Source organism: Macrobrachium nipponense, chromosome 39, assembly GCF_015104395.2.
Source record: "Macrobrachium nipponense isolate FS-2020 chromosome 39, ASM1510439v2, whole genome shotgun sequence".
Classification (NCBI taxonomy): Eukaryota; Metazoa; Arthropoda; class Malacostraca; order Decapoda; family Palaemonidae; genus Macrobrachium; species Macrobrachium nipponense.
The window spans coordinates 29811376-29829892 of NC_061099.1; the positions used below are offsets into that span (position 1 = coordinate 29811376).

Consider the following 18517-nt stretch of genomic DNA (forward strand, 5'->3'; position numbering starts at 1 on the left):
TTTATTAGAAATCATTTTTATGCGCTGTTTAACACGCACATTTTTTTTTTTTTTACATTTTCATCCTAATAACTAAATCATAAATATCCTATCCTAAAATTCCTTTATCTTTAACTCAACGCGAAACACTTTTTCCTAGACGTTGTAAGGCTCTTCCCTAGGGTTTTCGTGTCTCCCCCAACAACAACAACAGCAAAGTAATTCGTAGGCTTACTCCCCGAATAAGCGATACCTCAAGACATTAAAATACTATTTTTTAAGATTAAAACAAAAAGCCTAAAATAACGAACGATTCACAAAGACCACTGATTAGCGAGACAAACTCAGACGCAGAAATTCGAGTGAATTCACCACTGGACGCATTTAACTCAAAATCCCGCAGTTGGTATTCGCCTAAACAGCTCTACGCAATAGCCAGAGCTTCAATAACCGGCCCTCTCCCTTCTGCCGTCTCTTGGACTTAATCACATAACTGACACCTTAATACTATTCGCATATAAATCATTACACGCACAGAGAGAGAGAGAGAGAGAGAGAGAGAGAGAGAGAGAGAGAGAGAGAGAGAGAGAGAGAGAGGGGTTTAAAGTCCACGCAATGCATTTCCACATGAAAGTATCTACTAGGCCACTTAAGTGTATAATCGTACGGTGCACACGCGAATGCATTTATAATATGCTTCTGTATATGAATCAGCATTGCATTTATATCTTTGCGTATTTATACGCGTACATGATATATAAATTCGTAACCGTATATGTAGTAATATATATATATATAGATATATATATATATATATATATATATTATATATATATCCAGTCCTTAGTATGTATATATATATCTATATATATATATATATATATTTATTTATAATATAACACAAAATAAATAAAATATATATCTACAATTATATATAATATATATATATATATATATATATATATATATATATATATATATATATTATATAAAAATATATATATATATATTCCATATATATATAATATATACATATATCATATATATATATATATATATTTGTATATAATTATATATATATATATAATATTATATATTATAGTCATATATATATATATATATATAGTATATATATATATATATATAGATGGATAAATTGACAGCTTAAAAAGCCATGAGAACGCAGCAAGTTCAAACTTTCTTTTACAAATTCACAAAGAAATTAACGCAGAAGTGGGGATGAAATCTAAACCCCGAAAAAACCTAGACAATACATAAGGGATTTTCGTTAAAACTCAATAATAAAATATAAATCTTAAACCAAAGGCAAGACAATAAAAGCAAAACACTTCAGGACGCATGATTCGGTTATATTTTCGTGAACGCGCTATTTTAATTTTAGCCAATTAAAAAGAAGGCAGAGTCTTTATAGAAATATTTCTCAAGTCTGCTAAAACTTTAAATTTCGTTAAACTGTCGCCTAATAATCGACTTTCTGTTGCCTGTTTTGATCTATATAGGTAAGTGCCTCTTTTAAATCCTTAAATGTAAAAACAATAAAAATAGCAAAAAAAAAAGTGTTCTAAGGAGTTTACAATAACAAAAATGATAGATGTTCGTGTATAATTTGTAAACACGAGTGTTTATAAATTATACACGAACTTTTATCCTTTTTATCATTGTGGACCCCTTAGAACATTGTATGAACTCTCGTGACAATTTCACCCCCCCCCCAAACCCCCCCCCCCCCCCACCCCCCCAACGAAAATGAAGGTATTATGAGAGATGGTAGAGAATACACAGACGCCACTTAACATCTTGAATCTGAAGGTCACTTTTGTAGAAAATATTGGTAAAGAGAGAAGCTGGCCTGCTCGCATTTTCCCCGAGATTTAATCAAGTACCGGGACCTCTCCCTGAAAAAAGCGGGACGCCTTATCTTAAAAATCAACCATAGAATTCTCTTGAAAATAATCTCTTTATGTATCCCATACCCAAAGTACGATTGACATGTATTTTACATTCATCTATCCTATGGGCACGGCAAAAAAAAAGGGGGGTTGGGGGGGCTGGTGCAATACTATTCTGATATCTAGGCCAGTCCCTAACGACGCTCCTGATTAGCTGCTGATAAGCCAATCACAGGGCTGGAAACTCTCCTTAGTCTCTCTCACGAGTTCACATAGGTAAGATGTATGTTCCACATCTCCTGAGGGATACCTTTGAAAGACGTAGCCAATCCCTCAGGAGAGGCGGAAACATACATAGGTACTGCCTATGTGAACTCTCGAGAGAGACTGAGAGTTGCCAGCCCTGTGGTTGGCTTATCAACAGCCAATCAGGAGCTTCGTAAGGGACTGGTTTAGACATCAGATGCACGGGTGATGTGAATATACTATAGCATACGACTCAGGAAGAGGATTAAGGGAATTCTAAATGAAAAAATGTCACACGCAAAAAAAAAATATCTGTAAAATAGCATTCCAGTAAAATAGCGCCTTTGAGAATGGAAGTTCCATTTTAAATTTTTACGATAAAATCAGCCAGGAATTTTCAATTCCCTAGGTAAATCTGTAGACCGGAAGGCTATTTTAAATATATCTGTTGAAAAAAAAAGCATTTTGTAGAATACTGTCTCTGCGAATAAGGCCATTTGTAATTTTGCGAAAAAATTAACCGGACTTTTTCAATTTATTCGGTAAATCTCAAGGCCGGAAGCTTATTGTTAGCGATGAGGCGATGCTAAGAAAAACAGTTTGTGTCATAATATAAAAATCAACAATTATATAGTAAACTGGATTACCATGTAAATGACAAAAATCAAGACTTTACAAGACTTGAACGGTGTTCATGTGTTTATGTTTCTTTGTTTGTATGGTGTTTTTACGTTGCACGGAACCAGTTGTTATTCAGCAACGGGACTAACAGCTTTACAAGACTTCCGAACCACGTCGAGTGTGAACTTCTATTACCAGAAATACACATCTCTCACACCTCAATGGAATGCCTCAGAATCCAAATCGCGGCCACCGAGGTAGTATGCCAACACCATACCGACCACACCACTGAGGCGCTCATGTGTTTATGTTAACATGACAAATTTATATTTTTCCTAACATACAAACCCTGGCTCTTTTACATAAGGAAATACCTCCAGCGCAGCTAGAACCGGACATTCAATTCTATTATTATCATATTATTATGCTCACGAAATGAAACCTATTCATACGGAACAAGCCCACCAAAGGGGCCACTGACTTGAAATTCAAGCTTCCAAAGAATAATAAGGTGTTTATTAGGAAGAATTAAGACCGCACATTCAATTCTATTATGATTAGTATCATTATTATCATTCAAGAGATGAAATCTATTCATATGGAACAAGCCTACCAAAGAGGCCACTGACTTGAAATTCAAGCTTCCAAAGAATATTAAGGTGTTCATTAGGAAGAAGTAAGAGGAGGTAAAAGGAAATACAGACAAAAGTGACCCTATTTATTACAAAAAATAATTAATAAATAAACAAACATAAAAAAAACATCAAATTGCAAGGAGAATAGTATTAGGGTCATAAATTCCTAACAGGTCAGCAATTCGCACGGAATTCCTATACAGTCTCCGAATATTTATAAAGCGCTGACAAGCAACTGCTCAAATGGATAAAAAGCAGAATGATCAATACTTTTAAATGTTAATAAAATAGGAATTAAAACTTCTATTCAAATGTTTTCACGAATCAATATGTTCGTCATTTAAAAATATATTTAGATGAATGGCAAAAGTTGTAATGTAAGCAATATACTTTAATTACAATTTTATTGTACGAATATGCAAATGGTAAGACTTGTAAATGAATATTTTATGAATAAAAGAAAAAAATATATATATACCTTCCCTTCCGTGCGAAAACGAAAAGCATTAGCACACTCGCATGACGCTTAAGTCATTACGTTGAAATCATGCAATTTCGGCCTCGTGACAACTAAGAACCTCCCCTTCTATAAATACGCCATAATAAAGCGAATAATAATGACGTTAATCGCAATAATAGTGATAATAATCACCATTGCCCCGAAAGACTGATACTTCAGCACCAGACCTGTAACTATATTTTACGACCTTTGAAGACGGATAGCTGGATTCTCTTGTCATTTATTTGCAAGTTAACTTATTTACAACTTTTGTGTTACGATGGTTTCTAAGCTCCCTCTCCTCTACGTGTAACGTGAAGTAGGGTATGAATAGTGAAAAAGTCTTAATGTGATGATTTATTCAAATCTAATCATGTATTTCTAAGTACGGCATCCAAGCACGTCTTTATATATATATATATATATATATATATATATATATATATATATATATATATATATATATATATATATATATATATATATAGAGAGAGAGAGAGAGAGAGAGAGAGAGAGAGAGAGAGAGAGAGAGTGTTTATATCCTGGTATGGCTTTTGCTATTTAAGATTACAGAGCGTGTAAAAACCACAGGGTAAATATGACTATTTTCACCAACACTTTGACATGAATACGTATATTCTCATAAGCATACAGGAATACTTTCCTGTATTCTTATAAGATGAATGTGCAAATTATGAATACAAGAAAGGATTCACGTATTCATCATTATCAGCATTTCATTTCTATCACTGTAGACTTTTTGGAAAGCAAAAAATTGCCTAAAGTATAATCCTTCCTTCGCAAAATAAAGAATTATACCTTGAAATTGCATCTATAAGTGATATAAGTATATGAAAGTGGACTTTACATCATTCTTCCTTCACAGAATGAAGAATTATGCCCTAATCGAAGAATTGGTAAAAGGAGAAGAAAAGGCTTAGAACAGTTTCACAGAAATACGAAAAGGTCTCATTTCAACAGTCACGATTACTAATATAACTATTACTATTACTACTGTCTCTCACGTTCAGACATTCTCATCGCAAGCGAAATTCCTATCATGCGACAACTGTGACAGGACTGAATTAGAGCTAAAATCCCTCTTACCTTATTAGACATACGAGGTGACCCTCTTATGTCGCAAGAGCCGGTCCCGGAAACCATGAAAATTTGAGGAATGAGAGGCGCCTTCTGATGTACTTGAATTATTAAAAAAAAAAAAGGGAGAAAAAAGGTTTTAAAAAAAAAGGTTTTAAAAAAAAAGTGGCTTTTTGCTGTGTCCTCCTGCTGTTGGGGTCGCGGCGTCTCCCTCAACTCGGGCCTTCTTTCTTTCAAAGGACTCGTGAATGTTGTTGTATAGTCCGTTGAGATCTCTGGGACTCTAGCTCCGTTGAGGCGCCTCGTGCGTGGAGTGGCTGGCGCGATCTGACACAACTGAGCTGCGACTCGGGCCTCAGAAAGGCACCAACTGGCTCTCTGGACGAGGCAAGCGAAGTTGGTGTGCGGAATCTGGCGCGTGGCGCCCGCGCTGCGTTCTTCTTCTTCTTCTGCTGCTGCTACCCCCCCGGGGCTAGGCCGAGTCCCCCCACCCCACCCCAAACCCCCATTATCCGCCCACCCACCTCCCCTCTTACGGCATGTCGCACAGACATACATGGATATTCTCTCTCTCTCTCTCCCCCCTCTCTCTCTCTATCTTTCAACCTACACAAGGGCAGCCCACTCACATTTTCTCTACGCCCACACACACACACGTCCGGCATTCCGGCCAGACATCCATCCCCCCCCCCCCCCCCCCCCCTTTTTCCCGAATTAGGAGACGGACAGATGGGCATGAACACGGCCTTTATTTTCGCGAAGAAATTGGCAGAAATGGAATGACGTTCAGACGTCGATTCCAAAGGAATGAGTATTATCATACCGAAGTTGATGCCGTCTGTGATCTTAACAGTTGTCCTGACGTCCCTCTTGCAGGAGAACTACTCCGAAGGGAGAAATCTCCCGAGGGAAAAATGCTCAGAAGGGAAAACTCTTCTACAGGAAAACTCCGAGGGAAAATCCTCCGAAAGAACACCCCTCCACAGGAAAAATCATCCGAAGAAAAACGCCTCAGACGGCAACATCCTCCGAGGGTCCTTCGAGGGAACACCCCTCCACAGGAAAAACCCTCCGAAGGAAAACTCCTCCTAAAGGAAAACTCACCTACAGGAAAACTCCTCCAAAGGGAAAACTCACCTACAGGAAAACTCCTCCAAAGGGAAAACTCACCTACAGGAAAACTCCTCCTAAGGGAAAACTCACCTACAGGAAAACTCATCCGAAGGGAAAACCCCTCAGAAGGAAAAATCCTCCGAAGGAAAACTCCTCCAGAGAGAAAAATCCTCCGAAGGGAAAACTCCTCTTCAGTTAAACTCCTCCGAGGGAACACCCCTCCACAGGAAAATTCCTCCGAGGGAAAACTCAAACAGCCATACTACTGTGGATTTACTTTCTTAATATATTGTCTCATGTGATTATGGGTTTTCTTTGGATTATTATTATTATTATTATTATTATTATTATTATTATTATTATTATTATTATTATTGGAAGGAGACCCTCTTTCAAACAGGTATTATTGTAATGGTAGAGAGAAAGCAATTATCAGAAAAATAGATTAGACTATTACAAGTTAAATGCAGTTGATGCAGCAATATCTTTCAATAATACTTATTTTATTTTTTGCTCTATCACAGTCCTCTAATTCGACTGTGTGGTATTTATTATTATTATTATTTATTTATTTATTTTTTTTTTTTTTTTTGCTCTATCACAGTCCTCCAATTCGACTGGGTGGTATTTATAGTGTGGGGTTCCGGGTTGCATCCTGCCTCCTTAGGAGTCCATCACTTTTCTTACTATGTGTGCCGTTTCTAGGATCACACTCTTCTGCATGAGTCCTGGAGCTACTTCAGCCTCTAGTTTTTCTAGATTCCTTTTCAGGGATCTTGGGATCGTGCCTAGTGCTCCTATGATTATGGGTACGATTTCCACTGGCATATCCCATATCCTTCTTATTTCTATTTTCAGATCTTGATACTTATCCATTTTTTTCCTCCTCTTTCTCTTCAACTCTGGTGTCCCATGGTATTGCAACATCAATGAGTGATACTTTCTTCTTGACTTTGTCAATCAACGTCACGTCTGGTCTGTTTGCACGTATCACCCTATCTGTTCTGATACCATAGTACCAGAGGATCTTTGCCTGATCGTTTTCTATCACTCCCTCAGGTTGGTGTTCATACCACTTATTACTGCAAGGTAGCTGATGTTTCTTGCACAGGCTCCAGTGGAGGGCTTTTGCCACTGAATCGTGCCTCTTTTTGTACTGGTTCTGTGCAAGTGCCGGGCATTCGCTTGCTAAGTGGTTTATGGTTTCATTTTTCGTATTGCACTTCCTACATATGGGAGAGATGTTATTTCCATCTATCGTTCTTTGAACATATCTGGTTCTTAGGGCCTGATCTTGTGCCGCTGTTATCATTCCTTCAGTTTCCTTCTTTAGCTCTCCCCTCTGTAGCCATTCCCATGTGTCATCGCTGGCTAGTTCTTTAGTCTGTCTCATGTATTGTCCGTGCATTGGTTTGTTATGCCATTCCTCTGTTCTGCTTGTCTTTCTCCTGTCATTGTATATTTCTGGGTCTTCGTCTACTTTTATCAGTCCTTCTTCCCATGCACTCTTGAGCCACTCGTCTTCACTGGTCTACATATATTGCCCCAGTGCTCTGTTCTCGATGTTGACGCAGTCCTCTATGCTTAGTAGTCCTCTCCCTCCTTCCTTTCGTGTTATGTTTATTCTGTCCGTATTTGCTCTTGGGTGTAGTGCGTTGAGTATTGTCATATGTTTCCTCGTTTTCTGGTCTATGCTGCGAAGTTCTGCCTTCGTCCATTCCACTATTCCTGCACTGTATCTGATTACTGGCACTGCCCATGTGTTTATGGCTTTTATCATATTTCCGGCGTTGAGTTTTGACTTGAGTATCGCCTTGAGTCTTTCCTGATCGTGTCCTTCATCTCTTGGTGTTTTATATCCCCTCCTTCCATTATTCCCAGGTATTTGTATCCTGTCTCATCTATGTGTTTGATGTTGCTCCCATCTGGTAGCTTTATCCCTTCAGTTCTCGTTACTTTGCCTTTTTGTATGTTGACTAAGGCGCATTTTTTCTATTCCAAACTCCATCCTGATGTCCCCAGATCATAGACCCCTTAAATAGAGGGACTAGTATCTTGCACTCTCGGGTTGCGAAACTTGGGTCCCACTATTTTATGACGTAATATGTTCACTGTATGTAAACAATGATTTGTATGTATGTAAACAATTATTTGAATGTATGTAAACAATGATTTGAATGTATGTAAACATTTTTTACATTTATTCACTTTTAGTGCCGTATGTTAGTCATAAAATGGGCCTATTTAAGGAGTTTATGTTTTAGTCGAAAAAGGAATGTAATCTAGCAACATATTGATAAACTAATTGCCAAAACTGTCTTAGACCATAATTGATATAATTTATTTAATTTTGTTTCAGGGGTTTCTACTAACAACGCACAATGCCTAAGAAGTGTAATGTCTACGGATGTCGAGGAAATTACAGGGATGAACCATACACCAAAGTAGTATCATTTCCAACTGATGAAGTGGAGCGAAACCGTTGGATCGATGCTATGCCAAATGAGCGTTCCAGTTTGCTACAGCTGAAGCAGATCTATGCCTGTGCTCATCATTTTGACTGTGAATGGATTACAGTTAAAGGAGGGAAAAGACCAAGTCATCCACCATCCATTTTCCCTGGAGTTTCAAAGTCATGCTTAAAGCAGGTCCCCTCAGCACCCAGAATTACAACTGCTTCAGCAGAGACCCGAGCTGAAAACGAAAGACTCCGAAATGAAGTTGTGGATAAGATCGGCGACTTTTATTCATTTTGTAATGACATCCAGGAGCATATCTCAAAGGATTATCGTATTGTTTGTGATAGTGATGATATTTACATTTCTAAAACTGATGCAAAGGGCCGTTCCGTTATCCAATTTCTCCATTTGCAACATGTGAAATCGTCATTTGGGTTTTTGTATCTTAAATGCGTTGAGAAAAAATGGAAAGGAAATACCTAAGACATATTTTTCTAAAGCTGGTTGTCTGCAAAAGAATAGCCTTCTCAGTAAATGGTCCCAGTTTGATAAAATTATGTCATGCATAACAGAGTATGAGTTCAAAGATGCAGACTATCTGAAAAGTGCAGTACAGGAATTGAGCCATATGAGTTGTTCTGATTCGCCTCATTTTCAGTTTCTTCATTCTCAGTTACAGTTATTACTCACTCATCCAGAAGGGCCGTCGCTTTGACAGAAATCTTTATGTTCTTGGTGCCGAACTCCATAACATTTCACCAGCTGCATATAAAATGCTACGAAAGTCTGGTTCAGTTGTTTTACCTAGAGTGGAACTGTTGAAAAACTTCTCTCCTGTAGTCTACATGATAAAAACTTGGAGCAACTTTTTCAAAACTTAAACCTCAGCAGCGTCTTGTCAACATCTTTTTTGATGAAGTGAAGCTCACAGAAACACTTAGGTACTCAGGTGGTCGTGTTGTTGGTTACGCTCAAAATGGTTCTTGTGATACCGAAGTTCTCGCAACACATGCTTTAGTAATTGAAGTTGTCTGCCATTTTGGTGGCCCTAAATATATACTACGCATTTACCCTGTTGCAAAACTTAATTCAGATCAACTCAAGGAAATTCTGGTAGAAGCTCTAGTAGCGGTTAGCGATGCTGGTGGTACTATAATTTCTTGTGTAGGTGATAATTGCAACACAAACGTTGCAGTTTATGGTAAATTAGGTGGTCCTGGTAAAGCTTTCATAAATGCTATAAATTCTCATGCTATCCTTGTTTTTGACTATGTTCATTCTTTCAAAAATGTAAGAAATAACTGGATAACCGTTCAGGATAAGGAACTTTCTTTCATAAAAGATGGAAAAACATATGTTGCACGATGGAAGGACATAGAAGCACTGTACGATGAAGACAGGAGAAACAGCATCCGTCTAACCAAGATCACATACACAGCTGTGTACCCAAAGCCTTTGCAGAGACAAAGCGTGCCTTTTGTTTGTCAAATCTTCAATGACAAAACTGTTGCTGCCCTTTCAACTCTAAAGGATAAACTTGGCATTAGCGAGGGCACCATCATTTTGTAAGCTGATCACTGATTGGTTCCACATGATGAATGTGAAAGATCGGTATTCCGGTATTAACATAAGTGATGATTGTCGTCAACCATGGACCAATAATTGCACTACTTTCAAGAAACTTAATGAAACTTGTGATGTTATATCCTCTTGTGCATGGTCAGGTGGTCGAGGTCGGACGCAAAAGCTCACAAAGCAGAGGCATTGGTGCTGTCTACAAGAGCCAACATTGAGGCTGCAGAGTGGCTATTGACTCAGTACAAGTTCACCTATGTGCTACCTGGTGTGTTCTTTGGCCAAGCCAGACAACGCAATGGGGGTAATTTCTACATTGACATTGTAGATATCAAGGCAGCTGCAGCAACCAAGAACCTCCATGCACTTTTGAAATACGAGTCTACGCCGCACCAGTCTAATGATGTGCCTTGTACCTCTAACATCTGCATTGATGATTATCACTTTGACATCACTATTGCTGACACTGAAGACCTAGTTCAATCTAATGACAGTATCAAACATAAAATTATTTTTCTAGCTGGATATCTGGAACACAAATTTCGAGGTAATATTTTGAGTGTCGAAACTGAAGATAACGACGACCATCATATTAATTCAGAGTTTCTCACAAACTTAAGCAGAGGTGGACTAACTGTACCTCTACTCTCAACAGTGCATTTTGTACACTCAGCCTATAAACTTTTTGATGAGTGCAACTTGCATTGCTGCCGAGCTCATCTCAGCCAAACTTTATCTTGTATCGATAGTCCAATGGTTGCATTTCAAGGAGCATGCCTTACTCTGTCAAACATTTTTTTGAAAGCATTTGTGCTAGACAACAGTGATAAAGAAAGACACCTTGGCTGCTTGAGAAGAAAAGAAAAACTATCTGCTAAAAACTAAACATGTACCTAATGTTATTTATATTATGGAATGTTTTTTCAATTATTTTGTTTCTAGAATAACTATATTGTTTGCCTTAGACATGTTCCTGTTGTTTCTCCAGGCTTAACTGTTTATATATGGATTTTAATTCAGTGACAGGGTAACTTAAGGTGTGTTTTCCATTGCTTTAATTGAGAGAATATACAATATTCTGTATGATTTTGTGTTTTTTATGAGATTTGACCTTTAAATGACCTAGATTTGCCCTTTAAATGACCTTCAGATGACATTGTAGGAGGTTAAAAGTATGACAAATGAACTCTTCGCCCTTCAAAACCCCTTAAGACACCAGAATGAAGGTTCTATCATGTATTTGACACAAATTGTGGGTGGGACCCAAGTTCCAACTTGGGACCCAAGTTCCAGATACCGAGCATAGAGGATACCAGTCCTTCTATTTAAGGGGTCTATGCCCCAGATACAATACAGTCTGGATTAGGGTATCTATTTCCTTGGTGCTCTTACCATACAGCTTGATGTCGTCCATGAACATCACATGGTTGATTCTGTTGCCTCTTTTCTTGAGTTGGTACCCGGCATCCATCTTCTGTAGTACTTTTGTCATGGGAATCATGGCTACTACGAAGTGTAGTGGGGACAGTGAGTCGCCCTGGAAGATCCCTCTCCTGATAATAACCTCTGCTAGTCTTATTCCAGAGCTTGTAAGTATTGTATTCCAGTTGCGCATTGTAGTTTTGAGGAAGATGATGGTGTTTTCCTCTGCCCCATATATTTTCAGGCATTCTATTAGCCATGTGTTAGGTATCACGTCGAAGGCTTTCTTATAGTCTATCCATGCCATGCTTAGGTTGGTTTTCCTTCTTCTACTGTTCTTCATTACCATTTTGTCAATCAGGAGCTGGTCTTTTGTGCCCCTACACTTCCTTCTGCAGCCTTTCTGTTGGTGGGGGATGGTGTTTGTCTCCTCTAGGTAATTGTATAGCCTTTCACTGATGATACCTGTTAGTAACTTCCACATTATTGGTAGGCAGGTGATAGGCCTGTAGTTACTGGCTATATTTCCCTTACTCTGTCTTTTTGTACTAAGGATGTTCTTCCTGTGGTCATCCATGTGGGTGCATGGTGATTTGAGATACAATGCTGGAGTTGTTCTGCTATTCGTGGGTTTAGGGCCTTGAAGTTTTTGAGCCAGTATTCATGGATTTCATCGGGACCTGGGGCTTTCCAGTTTGGCATTTTCTTTAGTTGGTGTCTGACTGTGTCTGTCGTGATCTCTGTGAGGCTTTGTTTTATTCTCCCTGTTTCTTCTTCCCTGACTTCCTGGGGCCATGTTGCATGTTTGTTGTGTGATACCGGATTGCTCCATATTATTATTATTGGAAGGAGACCCTCTTTCAAACCGGTATTATTGTAATGGTAGAGAGAAAGCAATTATCAGAAAAATAGATTAGACTATTTACAAGTTAAATGCAGTTGATGCAGCAATATCTTTCAATAATACTTATTATTTTTTTTTGCTCTATCACAGTCCTCTAATTCGACTGGGTGGTATTTATTATTATTATTATTATTATTATTATTATTATTATTATTATTATTATTATTATTATTATTATTATTCATTGCAGACTTTATCTCTCTACAAATATCTTCTATATTAGAATCCATTTGTTCAATAAATGTTCTAAGAAGAGCATCTCACTCTCTCCAAAGCTCTTAGTCACCTTCTCCTCTTTATCATTTGTACATGAGATATATATACCCCAAAAACAAAACAAGTAACGCTGGTATGTTATGTCGCCTCACAAAAAAAAAATGTTCTGATATTTACAGAATACTCTGAATGCATTAATACTCTGGGGGCATCAATGAAAAGGAAACTGAATTAGTGTTCTTGAAAGCAGACAGAAGTCTGCAGAACACTGAAAGCTATTTATTAACAGCCGCGACAAAGGGAATCCCCACATATACATTAGAATAAAGCTTTGCCTGATACTGACTTATTATAAAATGCGTTTTTCATGTTGTGAGTGAATTTTAATGTAACTTTGAAATGTACTCCTGTGAATAATACATTTGCCATTCCACTGCCGAAATATTTGGAGCTAAATTAAGTGCTTCCGGCTGAACGAATTCATTTTAATGTAGTTAACTGGCATTTATCTGCTGCAAACAAAGTAAAAGTAAAATATACGTTTTCGTAGATTCAAGATCCGAAATTAATACCGTTGCAACATATGCACGAGTCATTCAATCTGTCATTTTATGAACTTCAATCTGTCATTTTATGAACTGCTAAATGTATACACAAATCTTGTGTATACATTAAGCAATCAATGTAGATTTACCTATAAAAACAACGAGTATGAAATGCGCCGGAGGACCGGCCGTGGTAGCCTGTGTTGTTGTATTGCCAGACGCACGATCACGGCTACATTTAACCTTAAATAAACTCAAATCTACTGAGGCTAGAGAGCTGCAATTTTGTGTGTTTGATGATTGGAAGGTGGATGATCAACATACCAATTTCCAGCCACCTAGCCTCAGTAGTTTTTAAGATCTGAGGCCGGGCAGAAAAAAGTTTGGACAGACAGACAAAGCCTCCACAATAATTTTCTTTTCAGAAAACAAAAATCGCATGCATTTTCAAACTGACATCTGCAAAAACATAATAGACCTAAATTTCCATGAGAGTACAGAACAGAATAGAAAATAGAGTTTAGGGTAAAGCCCAAGCGTTCAGACCAATGAGGTCATTCAGCGCTGAAACGGAAATTGACAGTAAAAGGTCTGAAAGGTGTATAACAGAAGGAAAACCTCAAAGCAGTTGCAATACGAAACGGCTATTAGAAGAGGGTGGAAAGTAAGATGGAAGAAAGAATATGGAAGGAGATACAGTCCAAAGCAATGAAAGGGGTTGCAGCTTGAGTAGAACCTTGAGTAATGCCTACAGTGCGCCCAACGTGAGGTTCACTGACGGCACTACCCAACCTATGGGGACAAAACCCTTCTCTGAGCCAGAGATGAGCGAGTATATACGTATAAAGACGGCAGGCCCGTCGGCCCTGACTTAGTATATATTGCATTTTGCCCAGAGTTCTTATCGTGGCTAAATTCGATGCAACAGCAAAGGAAATGAGACCTGAATGTAATCAACATGCAACATTGCTAGAACAGAAACAGAAGATCCCTCCAGTGACGTGAATACTAACCAGATTATTTTCGCTTCATGCCCTCTACCAGAGAGAGAGAGAGAGAGAGAGAGAGAGAGAGAGAGAGAGAGAGAGAGAACGCCTCTTTATATAATAACTAGATGGATTTGACGTTAACCTTCCCTGACATTTTGTATATTTTACTGAATGAGAGAGAGAGAGAGAGAGAGAGAGAGAGAGAGAGAGAGAGAGAGAGAGAGAAAACGCCTCTTTGTATAATAAAACTAGATGGATTTGACGTTAACCTTCCCAGTCATTTTGTATATTTTATATTTTACTGAGAGAGAGAGAGAGAGAGAGAGAGAGAGAGAGAGAGAGAGAGAGAGAGAGAGAGAATTTTTTTCCAGGCAGATAATCCCTACCTTTTAATATTCAATTTAATTGGAAATGAAGTAAAACTAATTCTGTGGAGAGAGAGAGAGAGAGAGAGAGAGAGAGAGAGAGAGAGCCTTGACAACTCATCATTTAAAAACTCCTCAAGCTCCTGAAATATTTCCTTGCAGGTTCTCTCTCTCTCTCTCTCGCTCTCTCACACACACACACACACACACACACACGCGCGCACAAAACAAACAAAAAAGATATGCAATTGTATCATGACAAATACAAAAGGTTTAACGACCATACTAGGCCTATATGAGCTGCTAGAACTTAAGCCAATGGACAAGCTCTTGGGCCTATGAGGCCATTCAGCGCTGAAACGGAAACTGACAGTACAAAGGTTTGAAAGGTGTAACAGGAGGAAAATCTCGTGGTTGTACTCTGTATGATAATGAATGTATATTCAATAATACATGTATCAACTTTCACCAATTTATTTATTTATTCATTTATTTTATCAGATTAAAACCATACCAAGTTTCTTCGTAGTAATCAAGTTTTCTGTACAGTGCATAATGCTCTATGAGCCGTGGCCCTTTAAGCTTTCAGCCACGACCCGGTATTGGTCAGTCCTGTACTGTTGCCAGACGCACAATTAAGGCTAACTTGAACCTTGAATAAATTTTTAAAAATCTACTGAGGAGGCTAGAGGGCTGCAATTTGGTATGTTTGGTGATTGGAGGATGGATGATCAAAGTATCAATTTGCAGCCCTCTAGCCTCAGTAGTTTTCAAGATCTGAGGACGGACGGACAGGAGAAGTGCGGACAGACAAAGCCTATTTCTGCCTCATTCATGTACCCCAGAGACGCTTTCTAGAACGCATATCCACAACGGTCGCACTTATTCGCTTACAAGACCTCGAACACTCAGGACAAATGCCTTACGAATATCAAAATGTTTACGAGAGCACAAAAGGCATTTATGTCCGCACAATAAAAGAGCGACTATGTCTTTGGTAAACTCTACGAGGGCCAGTTTTCCTCGTAGTGTCTGCATGTAAATATCAACCAGTTTCCCCAGCCATGAAACTAAGCATTCGCTGAATTACAGTTTTAAAAGTTTTCACCGGTTATCTAACACATAACTAAACAATTTGGAGCAATGTATAACTGAAGAGTACCGTTTATCACCGCACACACTATAATCAGTATCTACTGAATTACTACAGTACTGATTCTACAGATATCACGGGTTCTCTAAGACATAAATAAGCAATGCAATTTGCAGCAATGTATGAATGACAAAAAAGCGCCGTTACCATAGCAGGCTTGAATATTCAGTGACGTACTTTCTCCTAGCAGACAGTGACAGGGAATTGGGGGGGGGGGGGTGATGGGTACGCTTTTACATTAGTGCAATTTTATTTACAGAAAGAAAGAGAGAGAGTGAGAGGGAAGCTTTTTACCAGATATAAATTTGCTATGAGATATAAATTTACTATGGGATATAAATTTACTATGAGAGAGAGAGAGAGAGAGAGAAGAGAGAGAGAGAGAGATTGAGAGCGAGAGAGAGAAGAGAGAGAAAAATTTCTATGAGAGAGAGAGAAAAGTTAAGTATATCTTACTTAACCAAACTACTGAGAGAGAGAGAGAGAGAGAGAAAGGAGAGGAGAGGAGAGAGAGAGAGAGAGAGAGAGAGAGAGAGCTTTATACCAGAAAAATACACTTTGGACATTAGATAGGATATAAATTTACTAAGAAAGAGAGAGAGAGAGAGAGAGTAAAGTTAAGTATATCTTAATTTATCCAGACTGCTGTGAGAGAGAGAGAGAGAGAGAGAGAGAGAGAGAGAGAGAGATAACCAATAACACTACCACTGTGTATATCACATAATCTTACCATCAGAGAGAGAGAGAGAGAGAGAGAGAGAGATAACATCACTGCAACCTCTTATCTTAGGATTAGCGAGAAGCTGACAGCGAAGCACTTGATATAAACAGCACAAAAGTCTCCCGTACCCTATAGAGAGAGAGAGAGAGAGAAGAGAGCGAGAGAGAGAGAGAGAGAGAGAGAAGCAGTGCCAAACTCTGCAGTGCCGATGCTGCATTACTGCCTCCCCAAACGACGTAGTTAAGTGGCCCTCTCCCCCCCTACCGAACCCCCACTCAAATAAAAAATAGTCTGGTCTTCGGAATATCCTCAAATCCTGGGGTTTCTATGGGTTCTAGAGCACAAGGGTACGTATCAAATAATAATAATAATAATAATAATAATAATAATAATAATAATAATAATAATAATAATAATAATTTTTTTTCGGCTCCTATGGGTTCTAGAGCACAGAGCTACGTATAAATTATTATTATTATTATTATTATTATTATTATTATTTATTATTATTATTATTTATAAGATGAACCTCATTAATGGGGAAGAAGCCCATCACAAATTATTATTATTATTATTAGTATTATTATTAGTATTTTTTTTGCTCTATCACAGTCCTCCAATTCGACTGGGTGGTATTTATAGTGGGGTTCCGGGTTGCATCCTGCCTCCTTAGGAGTCATCACTTTTCTTACTATGTGCACCGTTTCTAGGATCACACTCTTCTGCATGAGTCCTGGAGCTACTTCACCCTCTAGTTTTTCTAGATTCCTTTTCAAGGATCTTGGGATCGTGCCTAGTGCTCCTATGATTATGGGTACGATTTCCACTGGTATATCCCATATCCTTCTTATTTCTATTTTCAGATCTTGACACTCTCCTGATATTAACCTCTGTTAGTCTTATTTCAGAGTTTGTAAGTATTGTATTCCAGTTGTGCATTGCATTTTTGAGGAAGCTGATGGTGTTTTCCTCTGCCCCATATATTTCCAGTCATTCTATTAGCCATGTGTGTGGTATCATGTCGAAGGCTTTCTTATAGTCTATCCATGCCATGCTTAGGTTGGTTTTCCTTCTCTTACTGTTCTTCATTACCATTTTGTCTATCAGGAGCTGGTCTTTTGTGCCCCTACACTTCCTTCTGCAGCCTTTCTGTTGATGGGGGATGGTGTTTGTATCCTCTAGGTATTTGTATAGCCTTTCGCTGATGATACCTGTTAGTAACTTCCACATTATTGGTAGGCAGGTGATAGGCCTGTAGTTACTGGCTATATTTCTCTTGTTCTTGTCTTTTTGTACTAAGGATGTTCTTCCTGTGGTCATCCATTTGGGCGCATGGTGATTTGTGATACAATGCTGGAGTTGTTCTGCTATTCTTGGGTGTAGGGCCTTGAAGTTTTTGAGCCAGTATCCATGGACTTCATCGGGACCTGGGGCTTTCCAGTTTGGCATTTTCTTTAGTTGGTGTCTGACTGTGTCTGTCGTGATGTAAGTGAATCTTTGTTTTATTCTCCCTGTTTCTTCAGCCTTGACTTCCTGGAGCCATGTTGCATGTTTGTTGTGTGATACCGGATTGCTCCATATGTTTTCCCAGAGTCTCTTACTTGATTCGGCTCCAGGAATTTCTTGGTGGTTGTCTTCCCCTCTTAGTTGGCTGTATAGTCTTTTCTGGTTGGTTCCGAATAGTTTGTTCTGTTGGTATCCCTTATTCCTGTTCATGTATCGTTTGGATCTTATGTGCTTTGGCCTTAAGCCTCTGTTTTACATCTTCTATTGTGTTGTTTAGTCCCCTCTCGTGTACTTTGTATTTCTCGTTGAGTTCCTACCTTGTTTTCTTGCTTCTTAGCCTTTTTTCTGCCATCTCTTTCAGTTTACTCAAGTCAGATCTCATCACCATGATTTGCTTTTCCAGGCGCCTTTTCCAAGGCGGTTGCTGTTTTGGTTTCTGTTGGGTTGGTTGTGCCGGTGGTGTTGGTGTCCCCATCAGTTCTGCTACTAATCTTGCTCCTGCATATGTCAAGTTATTTGTTTCTGTGATGATATTGGTGGTGTTTATCAGTCTCATTATTT

At 38.5% G+C, this 18517-nt stretch overlaps 1 protein-coding gene across 3 annotated transcripts in view; it reads right to left on the reverse strand.

Annotated features, from left to right (window-relative positions):
- Positions 1 to 18517, reverse strand: part of LOC135210244 (uncharacterized) — a 358033-nt gene that overhangs the window by 300742 nt on the left and 38774 nt on the right. Inside the window, exon 1 of one of the 3 annotated variants that reach the window (XM_064243091.1) lies at positions 4998 to 5391. The exons of the other annotated variants lie outside the window; for them this stretch is intronic. Within the exon in view, the coding sequence (XP_064099161.1) occupies positions 4998 to 5054 (57 nt within the window). The 5' untranslated portion in view covers positions 5055 to 5391. Of the gene's footprint in view, positions 1 to 4997; positions 5392 to 18517 lie in introns of those variants that run through there. 3 annotated transcript variants of the gene reach the window in all.